The following is an 18229-nucleotide window of genomic DNA, read 5'->3' as shown; positions in this document are numbered from 1 at the left end:
ATAGATTGCAGACGAGGCTTGGATCTGGCATTGCTCTGGCTGTGGTGTAGGCCAGCAGCTGTAGCTTCAATTAGACCCCTACCTAGCCTGGGAACCTCCACATGCTGCGGCTGCAGCCCTCAAAAGACACACACGCAAAAATCTTTGAGACAAATGATAGTGAAGACACAGCCATTCAAAATCTATGGATGCTGCAAAGGCAGTTCTTAAAGGGAAGTGCATAGTGATACAGGCCTTCCTCAGAAAAGAAGAAAAATCTCAAATTAACAACTTAATGTACCACCTAAAAGCATTAGAAAAAGCAGAACAAACAAAAACTAAAGTCAGTAGAAGGAAGGAAATCATAAAGATCAGAGAGGAAATAAAATAGAGATTCAAAACAATATTAAAAAATCATTAAAATCAAGAGCTGGTTCTTGGTAAGGGTAAACAAAATTGACAAACCTTTGGCCAGACTCACCAAGAAAAGGAGAGAAAACTCAAAATAAGAGGAGTTCCTGTTGAGGCTCAGCAGAAACAAACCTGACTAGTATCCATGAGGACACAGGTTTGACCCCTAGCCTCACTCATCAGGTTAAAGGATCTGGCATTTCCATGACCTGTGGTGTAGGTCGCAGGTGCAGCTCAGATCTGGCATTGCTGTGGCTGTGGTGTAGGCCACAGCTCCAATTCAACCCCTAGCCTGGGAACTTCCATATGCCAAGACTGCAGCCCTAGAAAGACAAAAAAATAAAAAATAAATAAAAAATACAGAGCGAGGGAGGGAGGAAGGAAGGTGAAATGAAAAAGGGGAAATTGGAGTTCCCTTCGTGGCGCAGTGGTTAACGAATCCGACTAGGAACCATGAGGTTGCGGGTTCGGTCCCTGCCCTTGCTCAGTGGGTTAACGATCCGGCGTTGCCGTGAGCTGTGGTGTAGGTTGCAGACGCGGCTCGGATCCTGCGTTGCTGTGGCTCTGGCGTAGGCCGGTGGCTACAGCTCCGATTGGACCCCTAGCCTGGGAACCTCCATATGCCGAGGGAGCGGCCCAAGAAATAGCAACAACAACAACAACAAAAGACAAAAAGACAAAAGACAAAAAAAAAAAAAAAAAAAAAAGGGGAAATCACAACAGGTACTGCAGAAATACAAAAAACCATGAAAGAATACTATGAACAATTATATGCCAACCAATTTGAAAACCTATAAGAAATGGACAGTTTCTTAGAGACATACAGCTTGCCAAAACTGAATCAGGAAGAAATTGATCAACTGAACAGACCGATTACTAGCAGTGAAATTGAGTATGTAATAAAAACACTCCCTACCAACAAAAGTCCAGGACCAGATGGCTTCATGGATGAAGTGTACCAAACATACAAAGAACTTACACCCATCCTTCTTAAACTTCTCCAAGACAGTGAAGTAGAAGGAACACTCCCAAAGACATCCACCATCAACACTAATACCAAAACCAGATAGATACCACGAAAAAAGAAAATAAGGAGTTCCCGTCGTGGTGCAGTGGTTAACGAATACAACTAGGAACCATGAGGTTGCGGGTTCGGTCCCTGCCCTTGTTCAGTGGGTTAACGTTCCAGCGTTGCTGTGAGCTGTGGTGTAGGTTGCAGACGTGGCTCGGATCCCGCGTTGCTGTGGCTCTGGCGTAGGCCGGTGGCTACAGCTCCAATTCAACCCCTAGCCTGGGAACCTCCATATGCCGAGGGAGCGGCCCAAGAAATAGCAACAACAACAACAAAAAAAAAGACAAAAAAAAAAAAAAAAAAAAGAAAAGAAAATTATAGGCCAGTATCTTTGATGACTATAGATGCAAAATTCTCAACAACATTTTAGCTGAATCCAACAGCATATAAAAAGATCATACACTATGACCAAGTGGGATTCATCCCAGGTCCACAAAGATGGTTCAACATATGCAAATCTATCAACATCATATACCACATTAACAAAAGATGATCACATGATCATCTAAATAGATGTGGAAAAAACTTTAGACAAAATCCAACATTCATTCATGATAACTCTTACCAAGTGGGTATGTTATAGCAATGAAATTGAGTATGTAATAAAAACACTCTCTACCGACAAAAGTCCAGGACCAGATGGCTTTATGGATGAAGTGTACCAAACATACTTTAACATAATAAACTTTAACATAATAAAAGCCATTTATGACAAACCCACAGCCACTATAATACTCAAGGGAGAGAGGCTGAAAGCCTTCCCACTAAAATCTGGAATAAAACAAGGATTCCCACTCTCACCACTTTTATTCAATATAATATACTACCGCAAGTCCTAGCCACAGCAATCAGACAAAAGAAATAAAAGGTATCTAAATTGAAAAAGAAGATGTAAAATTGTCACTATGCAGATGACATGGTACTTAACATATAGAAAACCCTAAGGACTCCACATAAAAACTACTTGAAGTCAGCCATACAATGAGACACCAACATCAAATGCTTTCACTGACATGTGGAATCTGAAAAAAGGACAGACTGAACTTCTTTGCAGAACAGATGCTGACTCACAGACATTGAAAAACTTATGGTCTCCAGAGGAGACAGTTTTGCGGGGGGGGATGTGCTTGGGCTGTGGGATGGAAATCCTGTGGAATCAGATTGTTATGATCATTATACAACTACAGATGTGATAAATTCATTTGAGTAATTTAAAAAATGCTTAAAAAATACTTGAACTGATCAATGAATTCAGCAAGATAGCAGGATACAAGATTAACATTCAGAAATCACTTGCGTTTCTGCATGCTAACAATGAGCTATCAGAAAAGGAATATAAAAATAAAACACCTTTTAAAATAGCACCCCAAAAAATTAAATACCTGGGAATAAACCTGACTAAGGAGGTGAAAGACTTATATGCTGAGAAATGTAAAACGTTAATCAAGGAAATTAAAGAAGATTCAAAGAAATAGATATTCAATGTCCCTTGATTGGAAGAATTAATATTGTTAAAATGGCCACACTACCCAAAGCAATCAACAGATGCAATGCAATCCCTATCAAATTACCCATGACATTTTTTACAGAGTTAGAACAAACAATTCAAAAATTTATATGGAGGGAGTTCCTGTTGTGGCTCAGCAGAAACAAATCAGACTAGTATCCATGAGGACATGGGTTTGATCCCTGGCCTCCGTCAGTGGGTCAGGAAAGTTCCAGCTCCAATTTGACCTCTAGCCTGAGAACTTCCTCATGCCTAAGAACTTACGCATGCCACAAGCTTTAAAAAAAAAAAAAAGACATACAGACCAATGGAAGAGAATAGAGAACCCAGAAATAAGCCCAGATACCTACAGTCAATTAATCTTCGACAAGGAGGCAAGAATATAAAATGGGAGAAAGACAGTCTCTTCAGCAAGTGGTGTTGAGAAAACTGGACAGCTACATGTAAATTAGTGAAACTAGAACACACCGTCATACCTGGATAAAAATAAACTCAAAATGGCTTAAAGACCTAAACATAAGACACCATAAAATTCCTAGAAGAGAACATAGTCAAGCTATTCTCTGACATCAACTGCACAAATGTTTTCTTAGGTTAGTCTCACAAGGCAATAGAAATAAAAACAAAAATAAGCCAATGGCACCTAATCAAACTTACAAGCTTTTGCACAGCAAGGGAAACAATTAAAAAAACAGAAATACAACCTACAGAATGAGAGAAAATAGTTTCAAATGTTACACTTGACAAGGGCTTAGTCTCCAAAATATACAAACAAACTCATATAACCCAAAGCAAAAAAACCAACAACCCAATTGAAAAATGGGCAGAATTCCTGAATAGCTGTTTTTCCAAAGAATGTATACAGATGGCCAGCAGGGACATGAAAAAGTGCTCAACATCACTAATTTTTAGAGAAATGCAAATCAAACTACAATAGGACCACCTCACATCAGTCAGGATGGCCGTCATTAACAGATAGCAAATTCTGGAGAGGGTGTGCAGAAAAGGGTACCCTCCTCTACTGTTGGTGGGAAGGTAAGTTGGTACAACCACTATGGAAAACAGTATGGAGGTACCTCAGAAAACTAAATATAGAACTACCATATGACCCAGCAATCCCACTCCTGGGCATATATCCAGGCAAAACTTTCACTGAAAAAGATACATGCACCCCTATGTACATTGCAGCACTATTCACAATAGCCAAGACGTGAAAACAACTTATATGTCCATTAACAAATGCATAGATTAAGAAGATGTGGTGTGGAGTCCCCGCCATGGCACAGTGGATATGAATCTGACTAGGAACCGTGAGGTTGCAGGACATGGAGAACAAGACTTGTGGTTGCCAAGGGGGAGGGGAATGGGAGTGGGATGGACTGGGAGTTTGGGGTTAGTAGATGTAAACTATTGCATTTGGAGTGGATAAGCAGTGAGATCCTGCTTATAGGACAGGGAACTATATATAGTCACTTGTGGAACATGTAGGATAATGTGAGAAAAGGAATGTATATACACGTATAACTGGGTCACTTTGCTGTACAGCAGAAATTGAACATTTTAAATTAATAATAATAAAATATGGTTAAAAAATCCAAAAAAACTAATAAAATGGCAGTAAGAACATACATATCAATAATTATCTTAAATGTAAATGGACTAAATGCCCCAACCAAACGATATAGACTGGATAAAGAGATACAAAAACAAGACATAAATATACGCACACCCACACATACATACACATACATACATACTTTCTTCAAGCGACCGACCCACTTCAGTTCTAGGGACACATACTAATCTAAAGTGAGAGGATGGAAGAAAATATTCCATGCAAACGGGAATCAAAAGAAAGCTGTAGTAGCAATACATCAGACAAAGTATACCTTAAAATAAAAAATATTAGACAAAGAAGGACATTACATAATGTCAAAGGATCAATCCAAGAAGATATAAAATTGTAAATATATATGCACGCAACGTAGGGGTCACCTCAATACATAAGGCAACTGCTAATAACCTTAAAGGGAGAAATTGACAATAATAATGCAATAATAGTGGGGGACCTTAATATCCCACTTATAGCAATGGATAGATCATCCAGACAGAAAATGAACAAGGAAACAGAGGCCTTAAATGATGCATTAGGCCAGATGGACTTAATAGATATTTATAGAACATTCCATCCAAAAGCAGCAGAATACACATTCTTCTCAAGTGCACACAGAACATTCCTTAGGATAGATCTCATTAGGGGCCACAAGTCAAGCCTTGGTAAATTTAAGAAAACAAATCATATCAAGCATTTTTTCCAACCACAATGCTATACAAATGGAAATCAACAAGAAGAAAACTGGAAAAGACACAAAAACGTGGAGACTAAACAATATACTACTAAACTTCCAATGGATCACTGAAGACATCAAAGAAAATTTAAAAATACCTCGAAGCAAATGACCACAAAGACACAACAATCCAAAACCTATGGAATTGTTGCAAAAGCAGTTCTAAGGAGGAAAGTTTATAGGAATACACACCTACCTCAGGAAAGAAGAAAAATCTCAAATAACAAGCTAACGCTACCCCTAAAGCAGCTAGAGAAAGACAAAACCAAAGTTAGCAGAAGGAGAGAAATCATAAAGATCAAAGAGAAATAAATGAAATAGGAAGAAAACCATGGAAAAGATGGATTAAACTAAAAGCTAGTTCTTTGAAATGATTGGCAAAATTGATAAATCCTTAAACTCATCAAGAAAAAAAGAGAGAACTCAATAAAACTAGAAATGAAAAAGGAGCACTTACTACCGACATCACAGAGTTCCCATTGTGGCTCACTAATAAGGAATCTGAGTAGTATCCATAAGGATGTGGGTTCGATCCCTGGCTTCACTCAGTTTGTTAAGGATCTGGAGTTGCCATAAGCTATGGTGCAGGTCGAAGATACAGCTTGGGTCTGGTGTTACTGTGGCTGTGACAATGGCCAGCAGCTGCAGCTATGTTTCAACCCCTACCCTGGGAATCTCCATATGACGTAGGTGTAGCCACCCCCCCCCCAAAAAAAAGGTCTGTCCTCTGAAAAGTAGAAGACACTGATGAAAGAAATCAAAGATGACACAAACAGATGGAAAGATTTACCATGCTCTTGGATTAGAAGAATGAATATTGTCAAAATGATTATACTGCTATAGATTTAATGCAGTCCCTATCGAATTATTGGCATTTTTCACGAAACTAAAAGTATTGTAAAGTTTGTTTGGAAGCACAAAAGACCCAGAATAACCAAAGCCATCCTGAGAAAGAAGAGTGGACCTGGAGGAATCAGGCCCATGGCTTCAGAGTATACTACAAAGCCTCAGTTATCAAAACAGTATGGTACTGGCACAAAAACAAATACAGATCAGCGGAACAGGATAGAAAGCCCAGAAGTAAACCCATGCACCTACAGTCAATCTATGACAAAGTAGGCAAAAATAAACAATTGAAAAAAGACTGTTCCTTCAATAAATGGTGCTGGGAAAACTGGACAGCTACATGTAAAAGAATGAAATTAGAACACTAACACAATATACAAAAATGAATTAAAAGTAGATTAAAGACCTTAATATTAATATAAGACTGGATACTATAAAACTCTTAGAGGAGAACATGGGCCAAACACTCTCTGACATAAACCTCAGCAATATCGTCTCAGATCCATCTCCTAGAGTGATGACAATAAAAACAAAAATAAGGAGTTCCTGTAGTGGCGCAGTGGTTAACAAGTCCGACTAGGAACCATGAGGTTGCAGGTTTGGTCCCTGGCCTTCCTCAGTGGGTTATGCATCCGGTGTTGCAGTGAGCTGTGGTGTAGGTTGCAGACGCAGCTTGGATCCCACATTGCTGTGGCTCTGGTGTAGACCGGCGGCTACAGCTCCGATTCAACCCCTAGCCTGGGAACTTCCATATGCCACGGGAGCAGCCCTAGAAAAGACAAAAAGACAAAAATAAATAAATAAATAAATAATGGGACCTAATTAAACTTAAAGGGTTTTGCACAGCAAAGGAAACCGTAAACAAAACGAGACAAACCGCAGAATGGGAGAAAGTATTTGCAAATGAAGTGACTAACAAGGGGTTAATCCTCAAAATATGTGTAATACCGCCTGCAGCTCAATACCAGAAAAAAAAAAACTAATCAACCCCATCAAAATATGCGCAGGAGGGAGATCCCATCGTGGCACAGTGGAAATGAATCCGACTGGGAACCATGAGGTTGCAGGTTGGTTTCTTGGCCTCGCTCAGTGGGTTAAGGATCTGGCATTGCTCTGAGCTGTGGTGTAGGTTGCAGACACTGCTCAGATCTGGCATTGCTATAGCTCCAGCGTAGGCTGGCAGCTGTAGCTCTGATTCGATCACTAGCCTGGGAGCCTCCATATGCTGTGGGGGTGGCCCTAAAAAAGTAACAAAACAACAAAAAAAAAATGGGCAGAGGATCTAAACATTTCTCCAAAGAAGACCTATACATGGCCAAAAAACAGATGAAAAGATGTTCAGCATCACTAATTATTAGAGAAATGCAAACCAAAACTATGAGTTACCTACCGCCTTAAACCAGCTAGAATGGCCTTCATCAAAAACTTTATAGGAGTTCCAGTCGTGGCACAGTGGTTAACGAATCCGACTAGGAACCATGAGGTTGCGGGTTCGATCCCTGGCCTTGCTCAGTGGGTTAAGGATCTGGCATTGCCGTGAGCTGTGGTGTAGGTTGCAGACGCGGCTCGGATCCCGAGTTGCTGTGGCTCTGGTGTAGGCCGGTGGCTACAGCTCTGATTAGACCCCTAGCCTGGGAACCTCCATATGCCGTGGGAGGAAAAGGCAAAAAGACAAAAAAAAAACCTTTATAAACAGTAAATGCTGGATAAGGTGCTGAGGAAAGGGAACCCTCTTACACTGTTTGTGGGAATGTAAATTGGCATAACGTGGAAAAAAATATGGAGATTCCTCAAAAAACTAAAAATAGAATTACCGTATGATCTAGCAATCCCACTCCTGGGCATCTATGCAGAGAACACCATGACTCGAAAAATGCATGTACCACAGTGTTCATCACAGAGTATATACAATAGCCAAGGCATGGAAGCAACCTAAATGTCTATCTACAGAGGAGGAGTGGGTAAAGAAGAGGTGGTACACACACACAGTGGAACATCACTCAGCATAACAAGGAATGAAACAGTGCCATTTGCAGCAACATGGCTGGACCTAGAAATTATCATGCTAAGTGAAGTTAGATAGTGAGACACAAACGTCGTATGCTATCACTAATATGTGGAATCTTTTAAAAAAGGATACAATGAACTTATTTGCAGAACAGAATCTGACTCACAGACTTTGAAAAACTTATGATTACCAAAGGAGACAGTTGGTGGGGGGATGGGCTGGGGTTTGGGATGGAAATGTACAAGTGGGTTGTGGTGATGGTTGTACAACTATAAATTTAATACAATCATTGAGAGGGGAAAAAACATAAAAAAAAAAAAAAACCCACAAAAACCCAAAAACCCTGAAAAACCCATGAGTGGAAGCAGAAGAACTAATCAGTGTAAGTGTCCCACTCCATATTCCTGATAGAATCCAAGCTACTTTCTGCCTCTGCTGGGAAAAAACCAGCCTGAGAGTTGGTATTGACTTGGGGCAAAGGAGCTCTCTTATTCATCGAGCCACTGTACCAGTCTCTTACTTGGCCTTCAAAGAGAAAAGCCCATCAAATGGAAAAAAGCCAGGGACAGAACCTTCATTTCCTGTCTGAACTGAAACCCAGCAGCTTCAGACTCCCATTATTCGGCTGAGTCCCAGTTGTTCAGTCAGGCAGTACCTATTACTGATGGCACTTACCAAGTATTTACTATACCTCTGTGCTGGGTAAGGAGGGCACAGAGCTAGGAGCATCACATGGTTTTGATCAGTGGGACAGCAAAGTACAGTGGCTGGCCAGGGCAGCGTCTAATGGAATTTTGGTGCCTTGAGTAGGGACTGTCTTCCAGTGATCCCAGACTTTTTGGCGTCTTCTTGTCCAGGAGGATGAAAAAATGGTTGGAAAATGGCCCCACTTTGTGGACATTGAAGCCCATTAAGGGTCAGTGGCTCTACTCTAAGAAGCAGCAGAACTCAGACTCTCTTCTCCAGGCTTTGACCCTCCTCACCAGCCAGTGCTACCTAGTAGGTGGGAGAAGACTTCCAGGCCTCCCTCCCTCTCCTTGCCTTCAGCTGTCATTGTCACATTTATTCCTTCTAAGCTTTCTTCAAATTAGTAATCTTACAAACATTTCATTTATGGGTGGAGCAGCTATTCCATACACAGTAAATACAGCAGAGCTTTAAATATGTTGGAGTGCCTACTAAGTTCAAGGCCTTGTGCCAGTGTTTGAAAACACAAGCCTTTCCTTCCTGTACCTTTTTTGCTACGTTCTACCTTCTTGAGCATGAGTCCGAATCTCTGCCCCTCCTGGACTTGAGCTTTCTTTTCCTGCTTCCAAGAGCAGCAGTTTCTCAGCAGTTGCTGCCAGCCAACCAGCAGTGTCCCCTAACAAAGGCAGCTGTGCCCTTTTCCCTTCTGGCACGCTCACTAGACCAGTTGATGCCCAGTGACATGACTTTGAATGGTGTCTCCTTCGGGCCAAGCCCACTGAGGCCACAAGCCAGGCATCGGTCAGCTTAGTCCTTGGTCTGCCCTGGCTGCCTTCTGCAAAAGGAGGAAGTAGGGGGCAGCCAGCTAGCTGAGCAGAGGCTCCCAGCCAAGCCCCCCCCCCCCTTTTTTCTGCCTTGGGCAGTCTGTGTACTTACTCAGCAAGCCTTTATTAGGCACCTTCTGTGTATACTCAGGGGAGATCCTCCCTCAGGGAGAAGGAGAACAGAGCAGAGACCCCTTGCTGGAACCTGGCATCCTTAAAGAGCTCTTGTTCTCAGAACCTTTTCCTTTTTGACTGGAAGCATGACATCCGCTGGAGCCCCCTGATGGGAGGCGACTGGAGATGGGAACAAAGAGACTGTTAGCATTAATGAGGCCCATTGAGTGGCGTTTCCGCAGTCTCCAAAGGAGGGCAGGTTTTTCCTCTTTCATTTTAGAAAGTGACAGCTGACAGGGGCCGAATACAGTCTATTTTTGGCTCTCAGGACTTAAAGATTCTCTGAATCCTTTCTTCTCAGTCCCGTCCCTGATGCCCTGTCATTATTGTCACCCCCCACAAGGAAATAAATAAAGCCTTTTGATCTTCACCCAGTCAGGCAGAGAATAAGCTGTAAACAAAAGTGAACTTGTGACATAGGGATGGGGGAGGGATGTTGGCAGCTTATTCCTCTGCTCCTGAAAAAGCATCCTGTCTACTGTGCCAGGATGCCCACCCAGTGGGCATGGTGCCCCAGCTGCCAAGGCAGAGAGAAAGCTGCTGCCTCACTGGCCAGTGCAGACTGAAGAGGAGTCGTTCTGGGTGCCCTCTTCCCCAGGGTGTCATGGGGTAGGGACTGAGTGGCCCTGATCAAGAGCTCTGCTTAGAACCTCCAACCCCCAGGCCAGCATGGGCTGGGAGGAACTTGCAGAGAATTTCATGCGAGAATTGGCCAAGTTCTGGCTCTCCAAGATATGAGACTTTTGAAAGTTGTTCTGTTCTTCTGATCTTTAGGGACTTCATTTATAAAATGGGGATCACGACAGTCCCTGCCTTCTAAAGCAGTAGCAAGGAGTCACTGAGATAGCTTGTCACTTAGCACAAGACCTGGCCCGTTGTACGTACTAACTAAATGTTGGCGGTGCTCGTCTTTGTGGGGCCTGAGGCTGGATTGGAACCGAAGATGAGGGATGACAACTTCGCCCCGCCCCCCAGGCCCTCTAACGGGAAATCCAGAAGGGCTGGTTGGCTTGGCACTGATGAGCTCCCTCTCCTTCTTTGCTCTCCTTCCCCTTCTCTCTCTCTAGGGGACACTACACAGAAAATGAGAACTGCTCACTATCCTACCCCAGCCGAATTGGACGCGTATGCTAAGAAGGTCGCAAACAACCCACTGACTATAAAAATCTTCCCCAACAGTGTGAAGGTTCCCCAGCGGAAACACGTTCGTCGTACTGTGAACGGCCTCGACACATCAGCCCAGCGCTACAGCCCCTACCCGACTCAGGCTGCCGCCAAGGCAGGCCTGCTTGCCATTGTCAAAGTGCCAGCCAAAAGCATACTCAAGGACTTTGACGGCACCCGAGCCCGGTTGCTCCCTGAGGCCATCATGAACCCCCCAGTGGCACCCTATGCTACTGTGGCACCCAGCACTTTAGCCCACCCCCAGGCCCAGGCTCTGGCCCGCCAGCAGGCCCTGCAGCATGCACAGACCCTGGCCCATGCCCCTCCCCAGACGCTGCAGCACCCTCAGGGTATCCCGCCACCCCAGGCGCTGTCCCACCCTCAGAGCCTCCAGCAGCCTCAGGGCCTGGGCCATCCTCAGCCCATGGCCCAAACCCAGGGCTTGGTCCACCCTCAGGCCCTGTCTCACCAGGGTCTCCAGCACCCCCCCAATCCCTTGCTGCATGGAGGCCGGAAGATGCCAGACTCAGATGCCCCCCCGAATGTGACCGTGTCTACCTCAACTATCCCCCTTTCAATGGCGGCCACCCTGCAGCACAGCCAGCCCCCGGACCTGAGCAGCATCGTGCACCAGATCAACCAGTTTTGCCAGACGAGGGCAGGCATCAGCACTACCTCAGTGTGTGAGGGCCAGATCGCCAACCCCAGCCCCATTAGTCGCAGTCTGCTCATCAATGCAAGCACTCGGGTGTCGACCCACAGCGTCCCCACACCAATGCCTTCGTGTGTGGTCAATCCCATGGAGCACACCCACGCGGCCACAGCCGCGTTGCCCGCTGCAGGCCCTGTCAACCTGCCCACGGGCATCTCTCGAGCCCCTACTGGCTACCCTAGCGACCTCAAGCCAGTCGCCTGGAACCAGCACCAGCTGGCCCACCTACAACAGATGTGCAGTGAGGCCGGTGGGACGCCGGCCCCTGGCCTGACAGGCAAGCATGCGGCAGGACGCGAGTTGGCAGGGCCTGGCTTTGTGGGCAAGGCCCCTGCCTACCCGCAGGAACTCTGCCTGGCACAGTCCTTCCATCTGAAGCCACCCCTGGAGAAGCCAACCCCATCCCCACCAGTCAACGGCCTGGCAGCCCCACTGGCATACCCCAATGGCCACTACTTCCAGCCCCTGTGGAACAACATTCTGCCCACTCCCAATAGCGACAGCTCGGGGTCTCAGGACCTCGCCGTGCCGTTCCACGGTGGGCAGCCTGCGGGCGCACCCCTCGACTGTGCGGCGGCGGCGGCCGCTGGGGCCCACTACCGGGCAGGGACCGGGGGCGGTCCAGTGGCGAGCCACAACAGCTTGGTGCAGACAGTGGATTACCTAAGTGGGGATTTCCAGCAGGCCTGCTTCCGAGAACAGAGCCTGGCCCTGCTGAGCAAGGCCCACCGAGCCCCGGGCAGCCGAGCCCCCGATCCCACAGATAGTCGAAGTCTTCATATTCAGCACCCCGGGTATAGATAGGTGGCCCTGGCGTCCTCCACAAGCTACACATCATACGTCACCCTCCTAGGTTTAGTCTTACTTTTGAGTCATTGGATAGTTTCAAAGTATCACTGCTCCAATGTGATCATTCTTGGATGGCTAAGGACGGGGATTTGGTGGCTCTAAGGACAGAGGTGGATGCCCTCTGCCCTCCTCTTCCCCTCCACCAGCCCCAGGAACTTCTGGGTTTTTGTTGGGACCTAATCCCAACGCCAGACTTTTCTCTCCAATGCCTGCCTGTCAGTGAAGTCCCACCCCCGCCCCCCCGCCCCCCCACCCCTGGCCGTCTCCCACCGGCCTCCTTTTGTCTTTTCCTGCACCTCTGACTGTTTCCCTTAGGACTGAGGTGTGGGCTAAGGGACGGGCCCTCAGTGAGGTAGCTGTAGGTGTCTAGCCGCCTAAGCTTGGCCTCTCCCTATCTGTCTCTTTTTGGGACTAAGAAGCCAGACTTCCCAAGTGCTCTGGAAGCCAATTCCTTATTTACCCAAAGACCTCAAATCTAAACTGCCCCAGTCTGCATCTCCTCCTAGCCCTTCTCCATTCCTCAAGGCTGTGTTTTCCATCTGCACTGATCCAGAGCCGCTGGACATGTCCTTGCCACACTCCTCAAGGGCATCCTGCAGGCACTTGGCCATAGCCTTGAGACATGGGGGGGAACCTGTCTTTGTATTGGTATCTTGATTCCTGACTCCTTTTAATCCCTAGAAAAACGCTGAGACTGTCCAGCACAGCCAAGATCTTTCTCACTGTTGTTTCTACGTCACCTGCTGCCCTTATCCCCCACCCCCACCTTGACAACAGCAAGCAAAGCAAACAACAAAAAAGCAGTCTTACTTGAGGAATTAGGTAGTAGGTAAGGGATGATCACATTGGAGTTCGGAGTTAAAAACACTGAAAAGATAAAAGTTAAAATGCATTTGGTTCTCTCTACACTGGCTAAGAATATTGCTCTACACTGTAAGTTTTAAACGTCCTGTTTCTGTATGAATGTAGTGTGGGTTTGAGTAGCATTGTGTGTGAGCAGCCCCACAGGTGCATTCACCCTCTAGTCACCTTTCGCTGCCCCTCAGTTTAATGAAGAAAAAACAAAAAACACAAAGCCTTAAGCTCTTTGAATTCTTCCTTTACCAAATGAGCATGGTTCTAACAGCCGGAGATGGGCCTCTATTGGAAACAGCCCCTCCAGCCTTTGCCTGTTCTTCACCTGCTCCATGCTCAGCGTGTCTCGTTCCCAGGTGACAATTAGTTGGCTAGAAATTTAAAACTTTTCTGTAACTTTAGATTATGTTTTGTGGTAATGTTTTGCACCCTTCTGTTAAAGATGCATAGTTGGGCTTTTTTTTTTTTTTTTTTTTAATATAAACCAAATAAGCCCTACCCTTTCCTCTTGTCTCTGAGGAATGTGAGCTCATGTACTTATTTAAGGTTTTGGGTTCTGTTTACTATCCGCTGTTCTTTAGCCAGAAATTCTCTAGTGATCTGAAGCAATGTCACTGAAGACCAGTTTTTAAATTATGTGTTGGCAAGTTGCCTTATATTTAAAGAAAAAAAAGGAAAAAAAACACCTGATTGTGTTATGCCAAATGATAGCAACGTGAAGTCCTAATTTATTGTTCCTAGTTATTTTCCTGCCGTCTGTGGACACTGGTACCTCCCTGACCCCAAGCCCCCAGAAGCACCTGTGGCATCTGGTGCAACGCCTTCTCCCAGTGTGTTGGCCGTCATCTCACCCAGGGCCCCCTTCCAGTTCTTGCTTCTGAGTTAAATTGAAAGAACACCGTTGTCTCCCCTCATCATCCCTTTGCTTGATCTCCAAGCCAGATATTTTTGCTGTAATTTTTTCAATGCCTCTCCCCAAAAGGTGAGCTGCCATTTTAGGAAAATGGGCCAGACACCAACTTGGGGGCTTCAAATCAAACCTCAAACCTTTCTCTTCCTGTGTAGGGGTGCAGGCCTCTGAAGCTCTCACTCCCACCCCTAGTCTGCATGGAAAATGTACTGTGACCTCCACCCCTTACCCCCTAACTACCCTTGCCTTTGGTGTGAGATGTTTCCTATAGTTTACCCCGAGCTCCTCTTCCCCTCTGCCAGCCAACCCCCAACCAGCAATAAGGGTCCAAGCCGGGGCCTCCTATCCACACCCCTGCCTCCATCCCACACTGCCCCTAGAAAATACCTGGATCCCCCGCCGTCCACACACTGTAGCATTCATTCTCCATCTCCCTCATCTTCTCACCTGTGGTGGTTTATGGGTGTGATGGGGTTTTTAAGATTATTATAAACCAGTAAAAAGAAAAAACTCACCTTTTGATCTCGTCCTATTCGTTTAATGCTGTCAATGTTTGAGGCAATTTTTCTTAACGGTTTCTAACATGTCTTATTTACTAGAAGGGAAATGTCTCATTTTTAAGGGGACCCCCGTGATACTCATCCTATTCACAAGCCCTCCGAGTCCATTATCCCAGGCCAGGTGCTGACTGTGAAGCATGGAGGACATAGTTCAGTCAGCCCTGGAGGGTACCCAGCTGTTGGCTCCCGCCCTAGACAAAGCTGCTGAGGGCTTGGTGGGATTGGAGGGGTACATATGGTGTGTTCCCCTCCCCTGGAGGTCCAGTTCAGTATGCTGCCACTTAAGGACCATTAGTCATTGAAAAATGGGGATCAGTGCTCACTTCTGCAGCACGTATACTAAAGTTGGAAGGCAGAGATTAGCATGGCCCTTGAGCAGGGATGACAACACAAATTTGTGAAGCTCTCCATATTTCTGAATAATTAACAAAATGTTTAAAAAGACATCTGCATTGTCAGATATTAAAAAATGTTAAAATTGGAGTTCCCATCGTGACTCAGTGGTTAACCAATCCGACTAGGAACCATGAGGTTGCAGGTTTGGTCCCTGCCTTGCTCAGTGGGTTAAGGATCCGGCGTTGCCATGAGCTGTGGTGTAGGTCGCAGACGTGGCTTGGATCCTGCATTGCTGTGGCTGTGGTGTCGGCCAGCAGCTACAGCTCTGATTCGACCCCTAGCCTGGGAACCTCCATATGCTGGGGGAGCAGCACCAGAAAAGGCAAAAAGACAAAAAAAAAAAAAAGTAGCACCAGAAAAGGCAAAAAGACCAAAAAAAAGTTAAAGTTAACATCATAGCCTTGTTACATGAACATGCAGATACCAGTGGAACCTAATTTAAAGTCCCATCAGTTAGAATTAGGGTCATCTGCAATGACCAATAAACCAAGGTAACGATTGAAGCAAAACTGGGGCTCAGGTTTGCTAATAAGCCAATTTAAGACTAAACGACCCTTGGGAGTTCCCGTCGTGGCTCAGCAGTTAACGAACCAGGCTAGCATCTGTGAGTGTGCAGGTTAGGATCCCTGACCTCGCTCCCGTGGGTTAGGTCCCCGGTGTTGCCATGAGCTGTGGTGTAGGTCACAGACGCATCTCGGATCCCAGCAGCTGTAGCTCCAATTGGGACCCCTAGCCTGGGAACTTCCAGAGGCCCCGGGTGCAGCCCTAAAAAAAAAAAAAAGGACTAAATCCTTTCTCCCACCTCGAATATTTTGGAATTTCTGAGGACCTCTGACAGGTGGAATAGGTACTGTAATCTGTAACATGAAAAGTGGCCCTCTTGGTGATTTAAATCTTAAGGGTTTTGATTGGAGAACTTTATCTTTTTTGTCTACATGGGGGAAAAAAAATCCAAGAGCTGTTTAGGTCCCTCTCCTCCCCTTTTCTGCTGAGTTTAGGTCTGGTCTAAGATGTGATGGAGGGAAGGAAAGATTCAGTGAGAGTAGAATCATTTGATAAGCAGGTGGCTCTCAGTACTGATGGAGTTGAAAGCACCCTCCTGAGCATGCCCTTTTGTATAGGGTGCCCTTTTGTGAAGGTGCTTTGCCTCCTTGACGCCTAGTCTCACCCCTATGAAACAAAGCCCTTTTCTGTGTCCCATGAGACCTAGCCAGCCTAAGGTCACATCGTGAGGCAAAACCCGGTCTGAGTTCCACAAGCAGGTACAACAGCCTGCAATAGCACTGGAATGAGTGCTAGGCCTGGGTACCAAGTGACCGGAAGATGCACCCACCTATGTGAACGGACCGTCTGGGATGGTGCAGTGGCACAGTCCTGCCGGCAGAGGGAGCCCGTGCTTGATCCAGAGTGTCTGGCTTCTGGAAAGCTCAGGAAGGGCAGCTCCCCACCTGTTGTTGCCTGAAGCCCATTTGTATATGAAGGCATTTCCTTTGCTGGAGCCCATAGTGTTCCCTACCAGCTTCCAGGCATCAGTGCAACTGATGAAAGGGCCATTTTTACTTCCTCAGCAAGACAAAGACTGCAAGGGCTTCTTCATCTCCCCTCTAGGTCAGTGAATTTAACCTTTTGAAGATTAAGCTAGTACTTAGTTCCTTGGACTGGATGTCTCGAGCTTAGACCTTTCCTGACTCATTTGGACGGCTTTTTTTTTTTTTTTTAGGGCTGTGCTCATGGCATATGTAAGTTCCCAGGCTAGGGGTCGAATCAGAGTTACAGCTGCCAGTCTACGCCACAGCCACTTGGTATCTGAGACACCTCTGTGACCTACACCACAGCTCACAACACCGGATGCTTAACCCACTGTATGAGGCCAGGGATCGAACCCACATCCTCATGGATATTAGGTTCATTTCTACTGAGTCACAAGAGGAACTCCCAGGGCTCTTCTGACTGAAAAAGTGGAGAAGGGAAGCTACACCCCTTGAACCTTCCCCTTACCAAACAATAGTTCCCATACACTGGGCCTCTTCTCAGACCCAGGCAAGAGTAAGGTACTTTATCCTGATAAAGTTAATCTTTAAAAATCTAGGATTTTTCTCCTTTTACCAATTATTCTCATTTTACCAATGAGAGAACAGATGCCACATGAAGCTTAGTAACTCACCAAAAATTATGCACAGCAAGGATTCAAACCCAAATCTATCACCAAAATTAAAAGAAGCTCTACTTTGGGGACTGCTAGCACTTAAAATAGAATCAAGGCCCTGTCCCAAACTAGCTAAAAAAAAAAAAAAAAAAATCACTCAAGTCCATTCACTCCCCTGTCCCTATTTCGTCAAATGTGGATAATCACAGCCATTCCCCTGAAGCCTGTATGAGAAGTAACTATGGATAAGAAAATCAAAGGCCTCTTTGCTCAGATGAGTCCCTAGGTGTGTGTATGTGCTGGGCTTTTGAGTTAATTAATGTTCTTCAAGCACTCACAGTCATCCCTCAGTATCCACAGGAAATTGGTTCAAGGATCCCCCGGCGACACAAAAATCCACAGATGCTCAAGTCCCTGATAAAAAATTAGCATAACATTGGAGTTCCCGTTGTGGCACAGTGGAAACGAACAGGAAGCATGAGGTTGCAGGTTCGATCCCTTGTCCTGCTCTTAACAATTCGGCATTGCTATGAGCTGTGGTGTAGGTCACAGAGCAACAGCTCAGATCTGGTGTTGCTGTGGCTGTGATGTAGGCCGGCAGCTGTAGCTCTGATTAGACCCCTTGCCTGGAAATCATATGCCATGGGTTCGGTCCTAAAGAGAAAAAAAAAAAAAAAAAAAAAAAAAGCATTTGCATGTAACCTACAACGCATTCTCTGGTATACTTTAAATCATAATGATACTCAACAGAATGTAATAGTATACAAATTTGCCCATGAGT

General features: G+C 45.4%; 1 protein-coding gene across 4 annotated transcripts in view; it reads left to right on the top strand.

Moving 5' to 3' along the window:
- FAM222B (family with sequence similarity 222 member B) overlaps positions 1 to 14947 on the top strand; it is a 90113-nt gene extending 75166 nt beyond the window's left edge. For 3 of the 4 annotated variants that reach the window (XM_021067489.1, XM_021067488.1, XM_003483072.4), the window contains exon 3: positions 10924 to 14947. In XM_021067489.1, the coding sequence (XP_020923148.1) occupies positions 10924 to 12536 (1613 nt within the window). In that variant the 3' untranslated portion in view covers positions 12537 to 14947. The remainder of the gene's footprint in view (positions 1 to 10923) is intronic. The other variant, XM_013989986.2, reaches the window with a different exon arrangement.

The sequence above is a fragment of the Sus scrofa genome, chromosome 12 (genome assembly GCF_000003025.6).
Source record: "Sus scrofa isolate TJ Tabasco breed Duroc chromosome 12, Sscrofa11.1, whole genome shotgun sequence".
Lineage (NCBI taxonomy): Eukaryota > Metazoa > Chordata > Mammalia > Artiodactyla > Suidae > Sus > Sus scrofa.
This window is presented reverse-complemented; position numbering and strand designations above follow the sequence as displayed.